This window comes from Lepisma saccharinum, chromosome 6, assembly GCF_977018435.1.
Source record: "Lepisma saccharinum chromosome 6, izLepSacc3.1, whole genome shotgun sequence".
NCBI lineage: Eukaryota > Metazoa > Arthropoda > Insecta > Zygentoma > Lepismatidae > Lepisma > Lepisma saccharinum.
Window position 1 is genome coordinate 80,492,732 of NC_139234.1, and position 21,671 is coordinate 80,514,402.

The window sequence follows — 21,671 nt, forward strand, 5'->3', positions numbered from 1 at the left end:
TGTTAGGGTGTCTTAAATGATTTATTAACAATGTTAGTTTTGTCCTGGCTACATTTCATTCAAAATGCTTGTCAATAGTGAATATTGTAGCTTATATTACATGAAAACAAATGCTTTAATTGAATCTACTTTGTAATTATGGACATTGGCATATGCTCTTTGCCCTTCCCTCCTTTATAGGTCATTGTCTTGTACATGTTGTGGCAAGAGTGGTTAGCGCAGCAAGCTACAATGCCATGGGTTCCAGGTTCAAAACCCATCCTGGGCATGGGTGTTCTCGATCAATGTTGACTCCCTTGTTCTACAGTCCACTAGAGCCATTTAATGTGTTGTCTCTTCCATGCTCATTGTACCAGGTGGTTATAATTAAAGTGACGGTGTTCAGAGTGGTACAGCACGGGCTGTAATGAGAGTAGCAGTCTGAAACTTCGTAGATATGATAATGAAGCAATGCGCTCGCGAATTATGCAAAAAAAAAAAAAAAAAAAAAAAATAGTTCCAATTCTCGCCACCAGGGTAAAAAATGGCGCTGTAAGCAGTCAAAACGTGGAATTTTCCGTAACTCTGACGTCAAAGTCGTTGACATTGCCTAACCATTGTGTGAGCTCCCTGGTTGTTGTTGGTGACGCTTGTTGCTTTTTTTTCCCTTTAGTGATGTGAATGTTCGCCGAACATTAAAAGTTTGATTTTTCCCGTGTAAAAAACAATGGCTATTGCGAAGAAAGACCGTGCACTGCTAGTGAAGTTGTTTTACCAGAATGGGAGCAATAGTAACGCTGCACTGCGGAAATATCGCCAACAGAAAGGGCTGAGAAGAGGGCCCATGTCAATTAATGGGCTGAAGAAGATGATGAAGAAATTCGAGGAAACAGGTGAATTGGGTGTTGCACCAGGGAGAGGAAGGCGGCCCATCCCCGTGGAAGTTGTGGACGAAGTTGCTGTAGCTGTAGCTGACCGTGCAGCACATGCCTCAACTTCTGCAACCAGTTCTAGAGCTGTGGCACGTGAATTGTCACTCCCCTGGTCAACAGTTCGCAAGGTATTGCGGTGCATTTTACACTGGTATCCCTACAAGATCCAAATTGTGCACCAATTGAAACCCCAAGATATTCCACAACGCCGTGAGTTTGCCCATCGGTTTTTGGCACGCATGGAAGTGGATGACATGTGGCCGGGGAATATTCTGTGGACTGACGAGGCGCATTTTACTCTGGTCGGTACAGTGAATACTCAGAACTGTCGCATATGGGGTTCCACTCGTCCACATGTTGTGCAGGAACAACCATTGCACTCAGTTTACGTGACTGCTTGGTGTGGGTTCACTAGCTCCTTCATTCTTGGTCCGTTTTTCTTTGAGGAGATGACACCTCGAGGGCCTGTTAGGTGTACAGTGACATCTGCACGTTATAGGGACCTCCTTGTGCAACACGTGATTCCAGCTTTGCAAGAACGGAACTGTGAACACACCACCATTTTCATGCAAGATGGGGCAACACCACATGTCGCTCGCCACGTGAAAGATTTGCTACGAGAAACCTTCACTAATGACCGCATCATCTCTAGGCAGTTTCCAGATGATTGGCCTTCCAGATCCCCCGACCTTAATCCATGTGACTTCTGGCTGTGGGGATATTTAAAAGATCGTGTCTATCAGGGACATGTCCGGTCTCTGCCTGATCTGAAAGCTAGCATACAACGACATGTCGCTCAGATTTCACCAGACATGCTGCGAGCAACTGTCGATCATGCCGTGTTACGAATGCAGCATGTTGCTGAATTGGGAGGCCATATTGAACAGTTCTTGTAACCATAGTTCCTAATAAACATGCCAGAATCATTGTTCTCGTGTGTTTGATCTTTCCTGCCTATTTCCTGTAACTATACCACGTTTTGACTGCTTACAGCGCCATTTTTTACCCTGGTGGCGAGAATTGGAACTATTTTTTTTTTTTTTGCATAATTCACGAGCGCATTGCTTCATTAGCATATCTACGAAGTTTCAGACTGCTACTCTCATTACAGCCCGTGCTGTACCACTCTGAACACCGTCACTTTAATTATAACCACCTTGTATGTGATTGTTCATGTATCCATATTCGCTATGTCTAAGGCAGCTTTCAGACTGAAACAGCAAGTGGCATGTAACAGGCAACAACCGACAACTGACATGTGAGTTTCACACCAAATTGGCAAGTGACAAGGCCCTTCTCTATGTGATAAAGCCTTCACTGGGCATGCAGTGACAAAGCACATTTTCTGCACTATACTAGGGACGTTCAATATATAAGTTTCCCTGTGCTATAAAATATTGTATAAAGCAATGCCATTAAAAAGAAGCACATGGTTGACAAGCACCATCCTTCGTCTACAAGGAACAACAATCGATTTGTTATCAGACGTGAAGGCGCATGTGCTCAGGGGCGAAAAGTAAACACTTGTTCAGAAAACACGGGCTCGCATCATAAGGAGTTCAGAAGCATGGATGCTAAGGGCATTCTGCTTATGGACTTTTTGGAACGAGGAAGAACAATTAATGCTGACCGTTATTGTCAAACATTGGATAAACTGAAAAATGCAATTCGACATAAGCGACCAGGTCTCCTGTCAGCTGGTGTCGTTCTTCTTGTCGATGACGCTCGCCCCCACTCAGTAGTGCAAACACAACACAAAATTGAAGAATTGGGGTGGGAACGGCTTCACCACCCTCCATACAGCCCCGATTTAGCATCGAGTAATTTCAATCTTTTTCCGGTGTTAATGTCTGAATTGCAAGGTTACCGTTTCTGAATAGATGAAGAAGTGAAGCGTAATGTGACAATAGTGCTCAATAGCCAGAGCCCTGATTTTCATGCAAAGGGTATGGACAAATTGGTGCAACGGTGGGACTAATGCCTGAATCTCTATGGGGATTATGTGGAGAAGTGAGGAAGGATCCTCCTACACATGTATGTATAGGTTTTAATGTATCTTAAAAATATATTTTTTTACAGCATACGGAAACTTATATATTGAACGACCCACGTAGATTAACTTTAACCCTCCATAACCTGTGCTGTGGAGTGCCGCCATTTAGAAATTCGAATTATTTCCCTTACCAGTGCAATAATGGGTGGTAAAGCACTAGGTAACCTATCTACACTATTCCTGTGAAAACGTAGAGGCATTTGCACTTTTTTTTTCTAGCGTGCTTTCAGTTGCTTACACACCTCTGAAATGATCAGTTCCCCTTGGGCAGCACTCAGTATCATGCACGGAAACGTTTCCTACCCTAAATATGGCGCACCAGCCATAAATGTGGAGCAAAAAAGAACAATAAAACTACAGTATGTTGTTTGGAATGCAAATTATTTGTATGCAGAAACCATTGCAGTACTCATGCGAAGTGTCAAGAGGTGTCAAAATAACGATATTTCAATGTTTGTAGTTCATTTCTTTTAATAGCTAATACAATTTTTGAAATGGACATGTTTGCCTTCATATATATTTTGCCTGATTTCCAGTAAGTGCTAGTGTAATTCATCATCAATTTGTATCGACAATTCATGTAAATAACGTTGCTTTTGTTAGGGTGGCAATAGTGCCACGTGCAGGATGTTTGTGCTACTATGACGATGGGGATGGTGGAGGGATAATGTCTATTGACTTATAAATCCATTCCATTCCCAGTATGTGTTTATAATGTGTGCAAAGCTCATAATGTAAAAATATGTTGAATCATTTCAGCTGGGAAGATTTGACTTAGTCCCTGTGGTTGGTCAAGAAGAGAAAGACATTACAACTTTCAGTCCTAGTCAACCTCGAGAGAAGTGGATGAAGAAAAGGACGTCTGTCAAGTTGAGAGTAAGTCCCAGTTCGTCTTCATATAATATAATGTTTCGCATAAAAATTGTACTATTTTCACAAAGAATTGTTACTTTGAATAACCAATTAAAGTTATACCAATATCAATGCATAGAAAATTAGGTTTATGGAGTTTCCTACACAAGAAATGGAATGTATGTAATATCTTCAGAAGGCTTTTTTTTAACTTTCAAAACTATAAACACTCATCTTTATGGGAAATTCTATGCTCTACAATTTTGGTCTATGATCTAATTTTGAATCTTGTTTCCTCAAATGGAGGACTTTTTTTTTCTTTGATCATGTACATGATCATCTGGCATAATTCACAATAATAGTTACTTAGAATACCAATACAATAGTATACTGTTCTCTATTTGCAAATGGTTTGATACCCGGTGGAGGCACATAGTGGTTTGGATCTCACTTTAAACTGTAGGGCCAATCCCAATTAGCCTTTCTGTGCATAAAGTGGACTTATAACAAAAACTCAAACTCTATTTGCAAATGGACTTATTACAGTCAATTCTCGATTCTACAACCTTTCATGGTCTCTGGGAAAAGAGTTGTTATTTCTAAGGGATCATTATTGGAATTTGGATTGATTTTGATCGATCCTCCATCTCCATACACAAATATTGTGTTAAAATTGTGCTTAGGCCTCTTTTTGAATGGCTCTCATGGCAAAATTGCAGTTTTATTTTAATAGATAGACCTCTTGTGCTTCAAATGATATCTCACAAGTGCATATATGACAAAACATGACATCAAAATGAACAGAAGGCCAGAGTGAAGAAACACCAAACCACATATTAATTTACCTAATATATCATATATACGGTATTATCTGCATGTTGGAAAAATATAAGTTCTTCACAAATAAAACTATTATTTTATCAGTGGACATCCTCCCAATTCCAATGATACCCCACAATCTCTGATTACCATTAAAATTAAAATAGAAAAACTAACCACACAACTGCACATCAGCCCAACATCACACCCTGGCAAGTAGCACATGGCCAGTACTTTGCCTAAGACCCGTCATGCTTTGCCCAGCAACCAGAATCTTTCTGGTCGAGTAACAAGTGAATGCAGTTGGAGATAGCAGCCTGTAAGTGTTGTACCACTGACATGTGGAAACATTGGCATGCTTTTGTGAGGGGGTGGACAGAGTCAAATTCTTTTGGCTTGCACTGACAGTGTTTTGTTGTGATGTCAATTTTTGAGCAGTTATGAGCAGTATAATCAAACAGATTACAACACAGCAACCAAAATAAGTGCAACAAATGTACCTTTTTGTCTGCTTATTCCTTAAAATTTTCGACCTTTTTTTTTTCCCAAATCCTACATGTTTCCCAGGAAAAGGGTTGTTACTTTGATAGTGGTTGTAGAGAAAGTTTTCTATACGGCATACAGTTTTAGAAGCAATATTGGGTGGCGCCACGCAGAGCATGTCTGTGGCGACCAGCCTATGGCAGAAGTCCAATGTTCTACAGTTAGGAAACTGCAGCGCTCAAGTTAAACACTGGGTTCGGTTTTAAGGTTCATCATAAGATGGAGCAAGAAAGACATTTTGAACCTTACTGTCATATTTCCTGTGTAGAAATATTCACTATACTATTTCACTGTACTCACATATACTGTGTATGCCTTATATAAGAAAAATAGTTAAATATTGGACACAGCCAATTCTCTGTCTCTCCCTTCCGCTAGCAGTTATTTTGGAAACAGTACAAAGCACTGGCTGCGTATTGGCTGAACTCATGTTCTTTCTAACAGCATACACCATATAGTTTCTCATGCAAGTGAAGGGGAAAAATTGTAATAACTTCAGTATTTTTCTAAAAGGAAAATATGCCTTCTTGCAGAAAGTTTTACATTCAACAATTTTAAAGTCTAAATTTTTACATTAGATTCACAGAACTTAGTTATGGTATAATTTTCAATATTGTTTTCTTGATCAGTGATCATTTTGCAAGATGATCAACTCACCAGAACTGAAATATAGACATTTAAATTCATCATTTGTCTACAGTAAAATTAAGCAATTTCCACCTCTTGAATTATCACTAATTGAGATATACAAAAGATTGAATTGAATTTGTCCTCCATTCTGAAAAATGGTCACCATTGCTATCTGCATCAGAATTCGAATGGGGTCACCTTCTGAAATCACTTATGTAACCCTAGATGTGTGTTAAGAATTGAATATGAAATAATGGCTAAATTGCAGTCACAAGTGGTGCTGTGTGTTTGGTAGCTGGTAGTGTACTGTGGGGCACATGAGAGAATACAGTGGTATTAGTTATGTCTGTTTTTATGTAGTGCTGGCCATTTGCTGAAAATACAGAAGGTAGGTGAAAGCACTGTAAGGATGTATTTATGAAAGTGGAGCAATGCATGTGCTTAAAAATTGAGGTTGCACAAGATTACAATGCACAATAATGTTTTCAGGGACTGAGAGGAATGTGGCATTACATCGTTGCCTTTTTGATGGGTAGATGCATTTTACAAAGACAGAGAAAACATTTAGGACTCACCACTCCATTTTCTTTTTTTTGACTGTGTGTGTGTGTCAACATTTTGCCAGTTGAATACTATTTTGTTGTATATCCATTATAGCTAACTTCACAGGGGAACTGACTAAAGTTTGATTTATGTGGATTTGGAATGCACTACAAGATTTTCATAAACATTTTATGATGTGTCATCATGTGACGCATTAACGTGTACAGCAACTCATCTGTGACAAAAATGGATTTACGACAAAACAGCATTCAGCTGCAATTTTCCTTGGGGATACGGGAAGACCCTGCATACTGCCTCGTTGTGAGCCATTGAGAGGGAAACATTACCATGTGCCACACCAGATAATTATCCATGCTTTACATTGATCACTGCAGGACTTCTACCAATAGTGTGGCAGAAGATGGGAGGTATATGTTGAAAGATATAAAGTCATTTGAAAAACTATGCACATTGCTACTATCTTTTTATCCATCCCTTGTATTTTATGATATATTAGTAGCGAGTGTGGTAACATGGACAGTTGTAAAGAAATTTGTAAAATGTATTGCTTCCTAGTTTAAAGTAGTCATCCAACAAACTATAAATGAATTGTGGATGAATGTGCTTTTCCTCTGTTACAGAACGTTGCTGCTAATCACAGAGCAAATGATGTCATAGTGAAGGAGGGAGCCCCCCAGGTCTTGGTGGCTAGGTTCATGTACGGTCCACTTGACATGATAACATTGGCTGGTAAGTGCGGATTAAAGAAAATTGGAGTATTGTATATTTTATGCTTTCGTGGTGCAAGGACTTGAAGTGGAACTATTACACTGATTTGCATTTTTTCAACTTTTTTCCGTTGTTTTGAAATGAAGAGGTCTATCAGAATGCATTTTTTCCGCAGATTCCGAAAATGACTATCAAAATTTCATAGCACATCAGGTTTTTTTCACAAATCACGAAAATGTGAAAATGTAAGAAAACGTAATTTTTTAATGGCATTGATATATAACAACGCTTGTAACGTGTGGAAATGTGCTCTGGAGGGATGGAATGAATGTGTAAGGAATAAACATAAATACATATTTCAAAGCAAACATACCTAACATTCACCACTGGGCTCCTCTTGAATCTTCCTCTCTTTGGATTTTCTTCGGTGTTCTTCCATACAGTCTCTTCTCAACATCCAACAATAGTCAGCCATCATATGTACAGTCCACTTTCCTTGGTATCTCTTATCTCTTTCTCATCACTTTAATATTCTGATGGAAGCGCTCGCCATGGTCTTCCAATAAGTCACCAAGATTCTCAGGAAAGCAATTGAGCATGAAAAAAGTGAACTTTGATGCTCATTTTGCAACCAAGCAGTTTATAGGATTCCAACATCTCGTCAACTAAAATGGTGTAAGTTGCAGCCTTCATGTTCCCCAAAAAGTTTTGTACGACATTTCTGAATGCAGTTCATGTTTGCAATTCACACTCACTCATAAGTTTTCTCGAGATTAATTTTTCGTATTTGTGGGCCTGTAAAAATGCCAGCTTTGATTTTTCAGACGTGATTGATGGAAACTTAACAACAAAGTCCCTGCTTAAAGCTGTCACAAATTGCTTCATTAAACCTAGTTTTATATGTAATGGTGGCAACAGTATTTTTGAGGGATCAACCAGTGGAACTGAAACAATGTTGTTTTTTGTTTTTTTTCGCCAGGTGTGACTGTACTTCTAACTGGTCACTGCTTCTGAACCCAATGTTCCATCCTTGCTCTGGAGTCCCATTCACACAAAAAGCTAGGAAATTTGGTTAGCCTGCTTGTTGGCCGAGCAATATTCCAATCACGTTGAAATCCCTGTACACAGACCATTCATAACGCTTGTACTGCACCTTATCCAGCAGCAATTTAAGATTTTTGTACGTCTCTTTCAAAGTAACTGAATGTGCTACTGGAATGGATGGATGGATGTTATTATTGTGTAATAAAACACCTTTTAAACTGGATTTACTGGAATCTATGAACAACCTCCACTCTCCTGAATTGCAAATAATGTTGAAGAATTTCATGACTGCTGGAATGTCTAGACAATATACCAAACCGCCTTCCTCTGCAAGAAACAGATCCAATTCTGCTTCTCGGTGTCTGTACCAGGAGAATCTCGTATTAGGACACAGTAAATTCTTTGCATGAAGTTGTGATCCTAACAACTTTGCTGCATCTTTAGGTAAATTCAGATCTCGAACCAAATCATTCAGTTCATGCTGGGTAAATGGCACTCAGGTTTCATCCACCCTACTGTCTGGTTGGTACATCTCATCACTTGTATCACTGTCTGAACCAGTGTCTGGTGAGGGCCTGTCATTGGATGATGATGCCACAGGGATGGATTCACAATGGGGATGGAATATTGGGATACACAATGTTACGCTTACTGGTACTGGTATGGCCCACAATCTTCACTGTGCAGATGTAGCAGTCGTCACTGTGATTTCTTGGCTCACGCCACATCATGGGTACACCGAACGGCAGTGATTCCATTTTTCCACTTTCTCAACCCCTTCACACATGCATGGCACACTTTGTGAGGAGCCCACGCTTTGTCCTGATCTCCTAGGTGCATCCTGAGGTATAGAAAATAAGCATTTTTCATGAAAGGCATAATATTTTGCCTCCGTTTTTCCTTTCGTGTAAGAGCCACATATGTAGCAAAATATATCTGGATGATTGACACAACCACGTGAAGCCATTGCACATGCTACAAAGAAACAACCGAACGGTCACATACTCAATACAATGCACCTGGAAGCAGTCCCTGCTTTACACTGACTAGTGGGCATTCTGGCCGGAATGGCACCACATGTGCGAATGTCATGTGACCCCTATAAAGGGAGCGGTGGGCTGTGGTATGAGTCAGTTTCATTTTCGTAATCAGCCATGTATTTATGTTTTATTATCTTACACATTCATTCCATCCCTCCAGAGCACATTTTCACATTTTCGTGATTTGTGAAAAAACCTGATGTGCTATGGACAGGGTGGCGACAGATGTGGAAAACCGGGAAAAGCCAGTGAATTTGAGGTGTCAAAAAGAGTCAGGGAAATGTCAGGGAATTTTGTCTTGATTGACTTTTTTTTAAAAGATATAGCTATGGAATTCTGCACGGGAACAGGAAATCTTGTTGCTAAGTTTCGGTTTCAACTTTAGGCCCCTTTTATACACAACACAACCATGGCACCAGAAACCAGTGATGGCAGGAGGAGAGAGAGAGAGAGAAATTTCCAGAGGGGCAGAAAAATGTGTTAAGCCTCTAAATATTACGTGGAAAATGCATTGAATTATCATTTTTTCTTGTCCGTATGGGAGTATTAAGGGGGCAGAACTGTCAACAGATGGAGGGGATGGGAGTGGGTGGCACCGTCCGATAGTTGTGGGACGTCGTAGTAAGGCATTTTGTTGGACAAACTGAAGGATCATTGAAACAAATAGCCTCCATTAATACATGTTTTTTGTCGAATATTGCCACCCGACAAAGTATCTCACTACAACATGCGACAGAAATTGCATGCATGGCACTAGTATGGAATTGATTTTTGTTGGATGTCTTTGGACTGCAACATCCAACAAAAATCCCATGCATAAACAAGAAGAGCTTTAGACTGCAAATATGCTGCTGGAATTTTATTACTCTTCTGGCTTACTTCACCTTATTTAATGTAGCAGTGCTTACAAAGGTTTTCTTTCATCATCCTGACGGATTACTGGTTTCGCACAAGTTAACATATCTTTACAATGACATTGCACTATTCTTAGATATAAAGAAGAAGATAACAAAACGGGATATATATTGAATACTAACACGAAAAAGTGAAACATAAATCTGCATTGGTGAACATTATAAAACTTGGCAAGTGCATGCTCCCAACCTCAAATTTACTGCAACACTAGTATTGCAATGAAATTAACACCACTCCCTGTCCTGTCTGTTTAAACTCGTGAGAGATGGTCATTAATCTCTCACTGAGTGAATTAAATATTATGAAATAAAATACTAATACATACATAATATATATTATATTATAATAACATACATAAATATTTTAGTATCATATTTACTCGAATCATTCAATTATAAAAGCAAATCACTTTCTTCAAGAATTTACTTTTTTCTGCCAGCCCTCCTAAATTTTCACTTTCCATCTACTGATTTATACGAGGGGTGGCCAGAAAGTAATTTCCAATTAGTAGGGACATTGATTTTTCGCAAACCCGAAAACCATGAAAAATGGTAATTGCTGTGAAGTTATGTTTATGAATGTGCAGTGATGTCTGGGCACATTTTTCGCCTGTTTGAAATATCAAACTAATGCAAATTTGGTGTAAAATGCAAATTGTTGGCGTTTGTAGCGATTTTTTAAAAAATGTCCTAAAACAACGAAAAATCCAACATTCTTGTCTTTTCTAGGCCATGTTTGTGTACATAGAATGTGCAAGTTTTCCAACATTTTATTTAAGAGTAAAATATAATGCTTGTTATACATGGAATAATTCCGACAGCCACATTAAATTATGTATTTCCCACGATTTTTTCAACTTCTATCAAATCCATTTGCATCACAGAGCAAAGTAGCAGGGTTCTAACAGGAGATCGAGTGCGTATCTACCGTTACACGGGAGCCACATCTTCAGTATTTTTCGTGCGAGATGTGTTTTGAATTGCCAAGCTAAGTGCGCACCATCGGAATTTGTCGAGCAAGAAATAATGGAGCTCAGTTGTTGGGGCAAGTGACTGCCATGCGAGAGACCCGGGGTCAATTCCGTGCGGGGAAGAACTGGGATCTTTTCCACCTCTTCAAACTGCTCCGGCGCCCACCCAGCATCATATCAAGTGGGTACCTGGATGAAACTGTGAGGGATAAAGGTAGCCAGGAGCATGGTGCTGATCACTTCACCCTCACTGACAAACTGTCACGAAAATACGTAGACCATGTGACCTACAATTTAAAATAATAGTTTAAAAGCACAATGAAGTATTAAGTTTCGGTATAAATGTTCTAAAACAAAGATGCAAATTTTGTTAAGTCAAAAAAAGATAATGCCAATTTTTGGTTCCATAATATATTGGTATCTGTCACGTGAAATTGATTGATTTTAAATTTTTTGGGTGCGTCACCACTTATGGTCATTATGCACCCTTCAGTATGTAGGGGGAAAATTCCATTATCTAAAACCCTTACCTTAAAATTAAAAAGAGGGTATGAAAATAACTTTCCCAAAATAACTTTCAAGATATCAAACTCTCGCGAAGAGGCGTAGGCCACGTGACTTACAATTTTAAACAGTAGTTTAAAAACACCATGAAGGTATAATTTCAGATATTTGCCAGAAAATGCGCTAAGATGAAAATGTGAATTTTGGGAAAAATAACACCGAATAGTAAAAAATAAAAAAATACACCAATTTGAAAAAAAAATAACAAAAAAAATCAAGGTCCCTACCGATTAGGCATAAATAAAACAAGAATATCAGTTGTAATTTATTGCATTAGTAACAGGGAGTCCTAACCTAATTTTCGGCATAATAACCACCATTGTTCTGGCATTTGTCGTAGCAGGGCACTAAATTTTGTATGCCCATGGCATATGTGTCTGACAGCAAAGACTGGAACTATCTCTACCGCAGTGTAGCTGTCAAATCCTTGTCCTGACAGAAACCTCTTCAGTTGAACAAAGAGATGAAAGTCGGTCCATGCAAGGCCAAAGCTGTACAGGGAGTGGTCCAAGATCCCATACCTGAAGTGATGCAAAGGGCCCGCGTGTACTCAGCTGCATGGGGTTGTGCACATTGATTGTCTGCACCATCGTCTGAACCGTACTATTGCTCACGATATCCTGTCTGCACACCTCACACGATTGCTGGTGGCCAATGCCAAATTCTGAGCATGCAAAAATCTGATTACTATACATATGCTACATCGCATTCGGTGGGAGACTGTATGAGAGCTGCAATCTTTAACCTAGAACTGTCCTAAAACCGCTGCATTGCAACTGTACTAGATTACACCTACATGCCACTTCTTCCTGTCTGTGTGTGTGAGTGTGTGTCGCTCTCTGACCACTAGTGCTGCATATAGGCACCATTGGAGCTTTTTTCAGGATGCCCCTCGTATATGAACTTTCAGAAGCTTTTATTAACATAGTGTTTCTGTTTTAATGTGTGGTTAGCTAAATCAGATCCCTATACAATGCAATTCTATAAATTCCTTGTGTTAAATTTCTAATACCTACATAAATAATGGTATAACTGCATGTTGTCAGTTTCACAGTACTTCACTTGGATATACTGTACTGAAGCAGAGATCCCATTGATAATGTAAGGAAATATGACACTTTTATTTTGTTCGATTCAATTGTTTCACTTATATGCAAGAGTTAAGTTGTTTGCTTTATAGAGAAGAGAGAAGTAGCTTTATGCATCGAAAAATGAGTCCGCACTCATGGTTCTTGCAAGCAGAGGGTTCCAAACCTCAGTGCAAATATCAACATATAATACCGAGAATGTATAAGGAGACTGATAAATTACAAATTGTATTTCTTAATCAATCACACTTCACTGTTATCTCATTTAGTCGTAAATTTAAAAATAATCAAGTATTTTATTTAAAATTACTGTGTTCGATAAAATTCCGTAATCCTTCCCTAGCTTGTGAATTGTAATAATTTTGCAAATTCACTATTTTGCAGTTTGAATTCAAATCATAGAGAATAGAGAAATTAAGTCAATTTCATAGAAGATAATATTGATACTTAACAAATCCATACCTGGATCTGTATGGGTTTATTATTTCCATTTGCAAGAACATCGATTTAGTAGTTTGTTTTTGTCAGGGAAAAATGTAAATTTTGTCCTGGAGAACCTGGAAAAGTCAGGGAATTTCTTTCTGCTTGTTTGTAGCCACCCTGTATGGAATTTTGAAGGCCATTTTTGAAATCACCCCCTGATTTATGACTGTGGTTTTCTCTCGAATTGGGGAAATGAAAAATGTTATAGTTTAGCGAAGCCTGTAACTGATTGTCCCTATGCATCTTGCAGATCCATTTTATCCCCCCCCCTTTCCCGAATATTCAGTAGTATAATATTCAGTAATATGCATGCTTCAGTGTGCAGGAATATCAAATGTGGAGACATGCCGAAAAGGGTTGATATGCCTTCTTTTTTAATAGCCCTTCCCTTGTTATACCATGTTTTCTTTTTTACTGGATGGAAGCAATGTTGAATATTAAGAATCATCTCATATTGAATTGTTATTCAGGGGATTCAGATTAAATTGACAACTACATTTTTGCAGTACAATCATTTAAATTGCTGTGTTGGAAATCCTCCTGTATTACAGTAGTGACCCAAATTTGTCCCTCTCTCACTCCATACACCCCCCCCCCCCACACACACACAATCACACATTTTCAATGTATGTATTTATGCTTTCATAAACTGTAATACAAATATGTACACTTTTTTTAACATTTTGTCATAAAAAATGAAATTTCAACCCTGATGAGGCTTGGTGAGAAATTTAATTAAAAATTCTTAAAATTTTTCTGTGAACATATGGACCAAAATGCAACATTACTGCTAAATATTTTTGAATAATGAAAAACAGTGTTTTTGGTATGCCCAGTCTCATTCATGAAGAACTTTTGCTAAATCATTGGAGACTAGTGAGGGGAGAGGGAGGAAGATCTTAATTTACAATCCACCCACCCAAATATAATAATTCATACATACATGAATTATTATGATATTTATTATTACATGTAAAGGTAAATCACTGAATAATTAAATATGTATATATGTATATATATGTATATATAAAGCAATTCATTTGTTTCTTTTATATATATCCACACACATATATGTCAGATATTTATAAAGCAGCAAAGTAATTCATTTACCAACTGGTCAAAAATGTCCATAAATTATAAAATAATTGAAATGGTTATATTGGATGTTAGTTTTTGTTTAGTTTTTGCTTTCTATTAATATAAATCAGTTTCATACTTTTATCTGTCTTGCATTCTTGTTTTACTTATATCTTAGTCATTGGTCAGAAAGTGACAGAGAAGGGAAGTAAATAAAGCAAATAAATCAATTATTTTGCTTTATAGTTTATAGTGTGGAAGTTGCAATTTTTCAAGGAACACTGCTCCTGTGTTAAATATTATTATTTGCATGCTCTTTCAGGAGAAAAGGTGGACATTCATGTGATGAAGGATGCACCTGCCGGAGAGTGGACATATGTGGCTACGGAAGCCACTGATAAAAATGGCCGCATTATATACACAATCCCGGAAGAAAAGGCCCTTGGCTATGGGATGTATCCCATTAAAATGGTAGTCAGGTAATAGGCCTTCAGTTAATTACTAGAGATTATTAACTTTAATTTATTTCTTTATTTCTTAATGTGCAGTTTTTTTCAACAAGAGTAAAAAGAACTAGCAAGGAAAAGAAAAGATTTGTTTTTGTGAAAACAAGATAAGCAATATCGCATTATGCACACCATAAAGTTTGCATGTACTGTGTATTGTAATAGCTGGATGTACATGCCTTCAAATGTTGAATAGAAGTATGGTGGATATGAAAGATGTGTTTAGATATTCAAATGGTAAACGAAGTAGCTCTCGTAGAATATTAACTTGAATTGCATAATATTGCCTAAGTAAGATTTCATATACACAGTATTGCCGTGACCTTGATTCAAAATGGCAGTTGTTGTATAGAGTACGTAAGAGTTTTATGCAGATTTAAGTTTAATATTTTAAATATTTAATATTAATATTTAAGGTGGGGGCTCTGTATGAATATTTCGAATTTTGTGTCCTGCGGGTGAATGGAGACTGACCCAAGTACCAAGTGCCAAGATGAGATGAGGAACGTTACAATAAGCTCTTGTTGCATCCACTCGAACATCTGTGCAGTCATTTTGACAATATCAGAAACAACAAGTATTCTTGCAAGCAGGTCCTCTTTACTCTCCACCAGGCTCATAGACAACACTTTTGACATGACCGCGCAATAAAAAATAGAGTCTAGTCAGGTCAGGCAAATGACTCCAGGGATGTTAGAGCAGATGCGGCAGATCTTCTTCTGACACTGTCCTGCCTGCATCGATGCTAGAGGCTGCCATTTTGAACAACTACTGTAACATTTTCATCATAGAGTACTACAATTCACTGTAGTAATGTGCGTATTAAATCTACAAGTTACATCTTACAGTTGTCTTATTCCACTGTCATAGGCAGCTCAAAGCAGTTTTGGCTTAAGGTAAAAAAAAAAAAAAAGGTAAAGTGTTCCCTTGTGCATAGCACCATGCCATGAAGGCGTATAGGGGGTGTGGGGGTAACGCCCCACACTTTCTTGATCCGGTTGTGAGTGGGGGTGATGTGATCAGCATCACGCCCCTGACCGCCTTTACCCCCCAGGGTTTCCCCCAGGTACCCATGTTATTCGACGCTGGGTGGACGCCGGGGCCGCTTCCACCGTTAGAAAAGTTCCTGGATTTGAACCGGCCGGGGATCGAACCCGGGACCTTTAGCATGGTAGTCAGACACGTTACCGACTGAGCCACCGCGGCCAGTTTTGGCTTATAACTTTTTAATAATGCATTTCCAGACTGGGGTTCCTTATCTCATATTGGTACTTGGGTCAGTCTCCATCCACCCTGCCAGTTTGAATCAAGGCCATGGAAACACCCTGTATGTATGTGATTTACAAGTGAAAAAGAAGACAAAAAATGGGAGCATCACCAGTCAGACTATAGTTCATACATTAATATTTTGTGTAGTGAATGGTACGGCACCGTTTACAATTTTTAGTTCTTCCTGAAACATTGCTGTGGTTGTCTATTTTTAAAATAACCTACCAATATTTGTTTTAAAAAAAAGCACGTGATGGAAGACCCAGGTTTGATTCCCAGGGTGGGTGATCTATGGCCAGAATTTTTCTGCCCTTGTCCCCATATAAAGTGGCTCTGGGGCTCACCCAGCCTCAAATAAATGGGTGCCTGGGGCAACCCTCGGTTAAAGGCAACTGGAGCATCATGCTGATCACATCACCTCCAAAATGGCCAAGATCGAGAATGTGCAGGGCCCTACCCCCATATCCCCCAAATGCCTTCATGACATGGGGGAACTTTATCTTACCGTACCTTGAAGGGATGAGGGATAGGTAGTTTGTTTTTTAAAAAAATACTGTATTGGGCCGAATATAAGCTGCCCCTGCATATAAGTCGCACCCTAAAATTTGAAGGAGTGAAAAGAAAAAAAAGATGATACCTGAATATAAGCCGAGGGAAGAAAAGAAAATGCAGATAACCATTTACTGGCAGATTCATGGAAATATAATTAGGTAGGTACATAGGTATTTTATTTTATCATAAATACAGTACATACAAAATACAGTACCATTATTAAAAAATAAAGGTTACAAAATTCAGTATCATTATTGAAAAATTAAGGTTACAATTGTGTGTTATACCTACTTCAAAGGTAGCTTTCTGTTAACTACCGGCACAGTACTTATTAGGCAACAAAATGTGCCTATTCACCACCATCACTATTGTCACTACTGACGAAATGTCACAATTTTTTTAAGGTCGTGAATATAACGTGCATCCTAATTTTTCACAATTGAAATTTGGAAAAAATGTGAGGCTTATATTCGAGCCCATACGGTACACATGTAGATAGCAGACAAAGCAAAATGAAATGTGCATATTTTGTAACATGGACACATTTTGACTTTGTAGAGGTAAAATGGTATCCAAAGTTCATAGTTGTCAGACCAAAAAAGAAGACAACAGTGGGTATTGTATCTTTAGTTTTTGTATTTATCACATACTTTTGTTGCAATGCTTTGGAAGTACCTATTTTTACATCATCTATATATATTTTTTTAAATTTATTACAGAGGAGATCACACATCTGTGGACTTCTACCTTGCTGTTATCCCTCCAAAAACCGAGTGTGTTGTGTTCAGCATTGATGGTTCGTTTACTGCCAGTGTGTCGGTCACTGGGAAGGACCCTAAAGTGAGAGCTGGTGCAGTCGATGTAGTCAGGTTAGTAATCTTTCACTGTACCAGTAACATAGGGTGTAGAGAGTTTGAAAAGTATAGCCAGTAAATAAGATTCCCTTGGTAATGTGGTGCAATGTAATCAAGCACACTGCAACCAAGGAGATAAAGCTTAAAATGCAGGAAAATATAAAAATCGGGGAAATTTTTATGTTTTGCTATATTGGAATGATGAGGATTGAATGTATAACGAGATAAAATGGAAAATCCAGGAACATAAAATCATGGTGCCACTGTATTGAGTTCACATGATTTTTGCATGTGATCAATTTCTTTGTACTTTTTTGACATGCCAATGATTACTTAGAAAAGTTATCCATGAATGATTTTCAATATTTTCTCGAGCATATCTTTAAAGATAAATAATAATAATAATAATAATAACCAGGCTGTGTGGGCCATGGACTACCTACCAACTGCCAGCCTCACTCCCGCCTGCCCAAGTTGTGAGATCATTCAACCAGTTACGGGGTGTCGTGTGCTCAGCATGACGAACCACCAGTCGTTGTTGTAGGTTTCCGTGACCAGGTTATGCAACTCCATAGCTTCCCAATTTCCTCACAATGGTTGATATACACCGGTCCCATACTCTTCCCCCAAGAGACTGAACCTGTGCGCATCCCGTAGCCGGACCCCAAAGAATGACACCTTAGACTGCATGGCCACTGTGTGGAACAAAGATAATGAATAGGGGTACATTTATGCTGCACTATTGACATGCAGATTATATCCAAACATACAGCATGTTACGATGCTTGCTGTAAGCACCTATGATGCAAGCTGTTGCCACAATCTCGACAAGACAAGTTATGTGGTCATTTTTTCAGTTTATTTTATTGTGTATTGCAGAAATAGGATGCTCACATCTGATGGCAATGACAGTGATTAGTTTTGGTGCCTGGACCTACAGCCACTACAATTCTCTGTGTGGTTTTGTGTTATCCTGTGTATTGCCTGTCCTTATGTGTCCTGAGCTCTATTTCACAGTCTGTTGGTGACAACGAATTTAGTTAGTGAATGCCTTTTCCCTCATGTCCAGATATTATTAGAATAATTAAATCAAGAAGACTTGGGTGGGCAGGCCATGTGGCACGAATGGGAGAGGAAAGAAGAGTTTACAGGATTCTTGTGGGGAAACCTGATCTGTAGGAAGACCAAAATGAAGATGGAGGGATAGCATTGAGATGGGCATAAAGGAAATTGTTACGGATGGAAAACGTTGGATTGATCTTGCCCAGGATAGGGACAGATGGAAGGCTTATGTTGCTGCGAAGTTTCTATTTTGTAAAGTAAATGTATGAATATGCAATTTCTCTTTTAAGGGAAAAAACCCTTTGTGGTTGTGTGGTTATATGGCTTTAATTAACTATTTGTGTTCCTCAAGGAACATTCTCATTTTTGTATTGGATCAGTAGAATATTATCTTAGTAAATATTTTTTATTGGCATTGACAAAAATCTCACATCAGTCCATCCTTAATTCACGGTAACAATTAGAAGCATAACATTGTTCAAATCTGTAACACTATTGAAAGATTTGTTATTTACATGTTCATAAATTCTGTGTACATTATTTTTTAGGCACTGGCAAGAGCTAGGATATATGATCATCTATATTACGGGTAGACCTGATATGCAACAGCAACAAGTTGTGTCATGGCTGGCCCAACACAACTTTCCACATGGTTTAATCTCATTCGTAGATGGTCTCTCTACCGATCCCTTACGTCACAAGGCAGATTACTTAAAACATTTAACACAGGTAATTTTTTTTCCCATCATTTTTGTTACTTGAGATTGTAGGTATCTTCATACAGGGTGTCCTAAAAGTCTCCATACATAAAAAATAATGTACTTTCTTTCCAGGTGATACGCTAAGATATTATTAAGCCGTGACAACCACACCAACCTATGCAAATTCAATGGCGGGAACGTATTGACCTGTGCCAAACTCTGGAAGGCTGCTACGTTGAGTACATTACGTGAAACTTTATTTTGAAGTGACATTCCCTTTGTATGGAGACTTTTGGGACACCCTATAGATAATTCTATATTTTGGCTCTATGCAAAACTTCTAGCAGCTGCACAAAGCTAAAGTTCAATGCTAGAACAGTAGTAGGTTCACTCTTAAGCAGACAAATACTGATCTTGTAGAATTTTCAGTGAAAAGTGCAGGCTCGACCAGGACTCGAACCTGACTGTCTGGCATACTGTGCCATTCTCTACCACTGAGCTACCGAGCCGGCCTGGCTTTGCCTGATTTTTCGCTGCCGCTGTTTTACCGAATATTTTAGCAAAAAATGTTTTTTATTAATTTTTTTCTTTAATTAGGCAAAATTTTCACTAAACATTCTATGTAGTACATCTCCTGTGTGTGCCAAATTTCATGTAATTGATCTTCGTGTTTTGTGCATGTTTCCAGATCCCTTTACAAGTATTTTGAGACATTCAGGATAAGACTAGTTAGCAGGAGAATGTAATCTGGCCTTTGTGTTTTGATTTTCCTAGACCTTTCTGGACACAAAGTTTGGTGTTCTGCTGGGAATATAGAGGCAGTTTTCAGCAGTCAAAGACCAGACTAGCCTTTTTGTATTCGACCTTTGCAAGTCTTCCCACAGTCAAAGAGTATTATTTGAATGTAGAGAGGCAAGAATAATCTATTAAAAGGTATTAACCATTACCTGTGGTGGATCTATATATAGACACTAAAACTGGTCCTTTTTTTTCAGAGCATCTATATATAGACAGTATTTCAAAATTAACGGTTGTTGTATTGCGACTAGTCACTTTTTTAGACACCACTTTTTCGTGCTTTTATTAGTCTTTTTGAGCTACAACCCATTGTTAATGCTTTGTCGGTTCCTGAAAAATATTTTTTTTGTAATGAGTGCTTCCTTGCATTTTGCAATGTGCGGCAGAGTCTCTAAATAGATTGCTTTCTCTAGCTTCAGTATGCTGCAAGTCTTTTTATAGTTATTTTTTACATTACTTATGATGAAACGTATTTGCTGTTGCATCTATATAGAGATGATTTCTTTTTGAAGCTCTTCCCATCAATATCGCTGCAGGGAAGGTGTTAAGTCAGATTATACAGGATATCCAGGAGAATGGCAAATTAGAGAATATATCTTTTAACCAACAAATATGAGAATTCAAAAGTGGAAGAAATTAGCACAAGAATTAGTGAAGTAGAATGAAATGGATTGATTTAGAAGAAGATAGGGAAGTTTGAAATATGCAATTGATGATGTGATAATCAGATATACAGTGTTAGCCGAAAAGAAATTTTAACTGTCTAATCAGATAAGAAGATATATGAGAATTTTTCATAAATGTAATGTCTATGACACTGTAACTTACTGTACATGATACTTTTTTTTTCAGACATGGGAGAGGTACAGATTATGCACGACTATTTTATCAACACTTAATGACACTACAAAACAATAAGAAATGTAATGTAACACAATGTAATTTCATTCTGTTGTGGAACAAGTGCTAACTCTTTTAATGCATTCTAGGATCATGGCATGGTTGTACAGTGTGCGTATGGCAGTGGGAAGGACATTAATGTGTACACATCAATTGGCTTGAAGGCCGATCAAATATACATTGTAGGGAAGCTCTCCAAAAAGCAGTATCACCTTGCCCTTCCCATATCCGATGGTTACGCGGCCCATCTCAGCATACTTATGGCACACGGAGGATCCCGTCCAGCCCAAGGGAATGCCAGGATGGTCATACCCCGTGGGTATTTTGGGTTACCTGGACAGAATGCCTCATTGAGAAGGAGAAGGTGAGCCATGTTATCTGTATGATCTGTGTGTATTTAATAGTTTTTGGAAGTTAACATATGGGTTAATGCACGGTATTTGCTGTATATTTGACTGAATGATTGTGGTGTTTGTAAAAGTAGTACCTTTCTGTGTGAAAGAGTGCATGCTGCTCCTGCATTGTTACAGGACATGAGGTGTTCTTAGAGGTTATAATTCATCTGAATAATTAATGCGACTTTATCAGAGATCACTAAATGACCTGATACAGCAGGGCCATAACCCAAACCAAATCTGCACCCAATCTCTCAGTATTGACCAATGTAGATGTATCAGTGTTTTTGGTAAAATGGGCAATGATTTTATCAATCTGATATTTCTATAAATAGCCTGTAATTTAACATAAAATTTGGTCATTTTGTTGTTA

The 21,671-nt window shown here is 38.3% G+C and overlaps 1 protein-coding gene across 9 annotated transcripts in view; it reads left to right on the top strand.

Annotated features, from left to right (window-relative positions):
• rdgB (retinal degeneration B) overlaps positions 1 to 21,671 on the top strand; it is a 336,815-nt gene that overhangs the window by 260,546 nt on the left and 54,598 nt on the right. For all 9 annotated transcript variants that reach the window (XM_083124208.1, XM_083124209.1, XM_083124211.1 and 6 more), the window contains 6 exons: positions 3,724 to 3,840; positions 6,993 to 7,101; positions 14,584 to 14,740; positions 17,308 to 17,457; positions 19,053 to 19,233; positions 20,993 to 21,267. In XM_083124208.1, the coding sequence (XP_082980334.1) occupies positions 3,724 to 3,840; positions 6,993 to 7,101; positions 14,584 to 14,740; positions 17,308 to 17,457; positions 19,053 to 19,233; positions 20,993 to 21,267 (989 nt within the window). The remainder of the gene's footprint in view (positions 1 to 3,723; positions 3,841 to 6,992; positions 7,102 to 14,583; positions 14,741 to 17,307; positions 17,458 to 19,052; positions 19,234 to 20,992; positions 21,268 to 21,671) is intronic.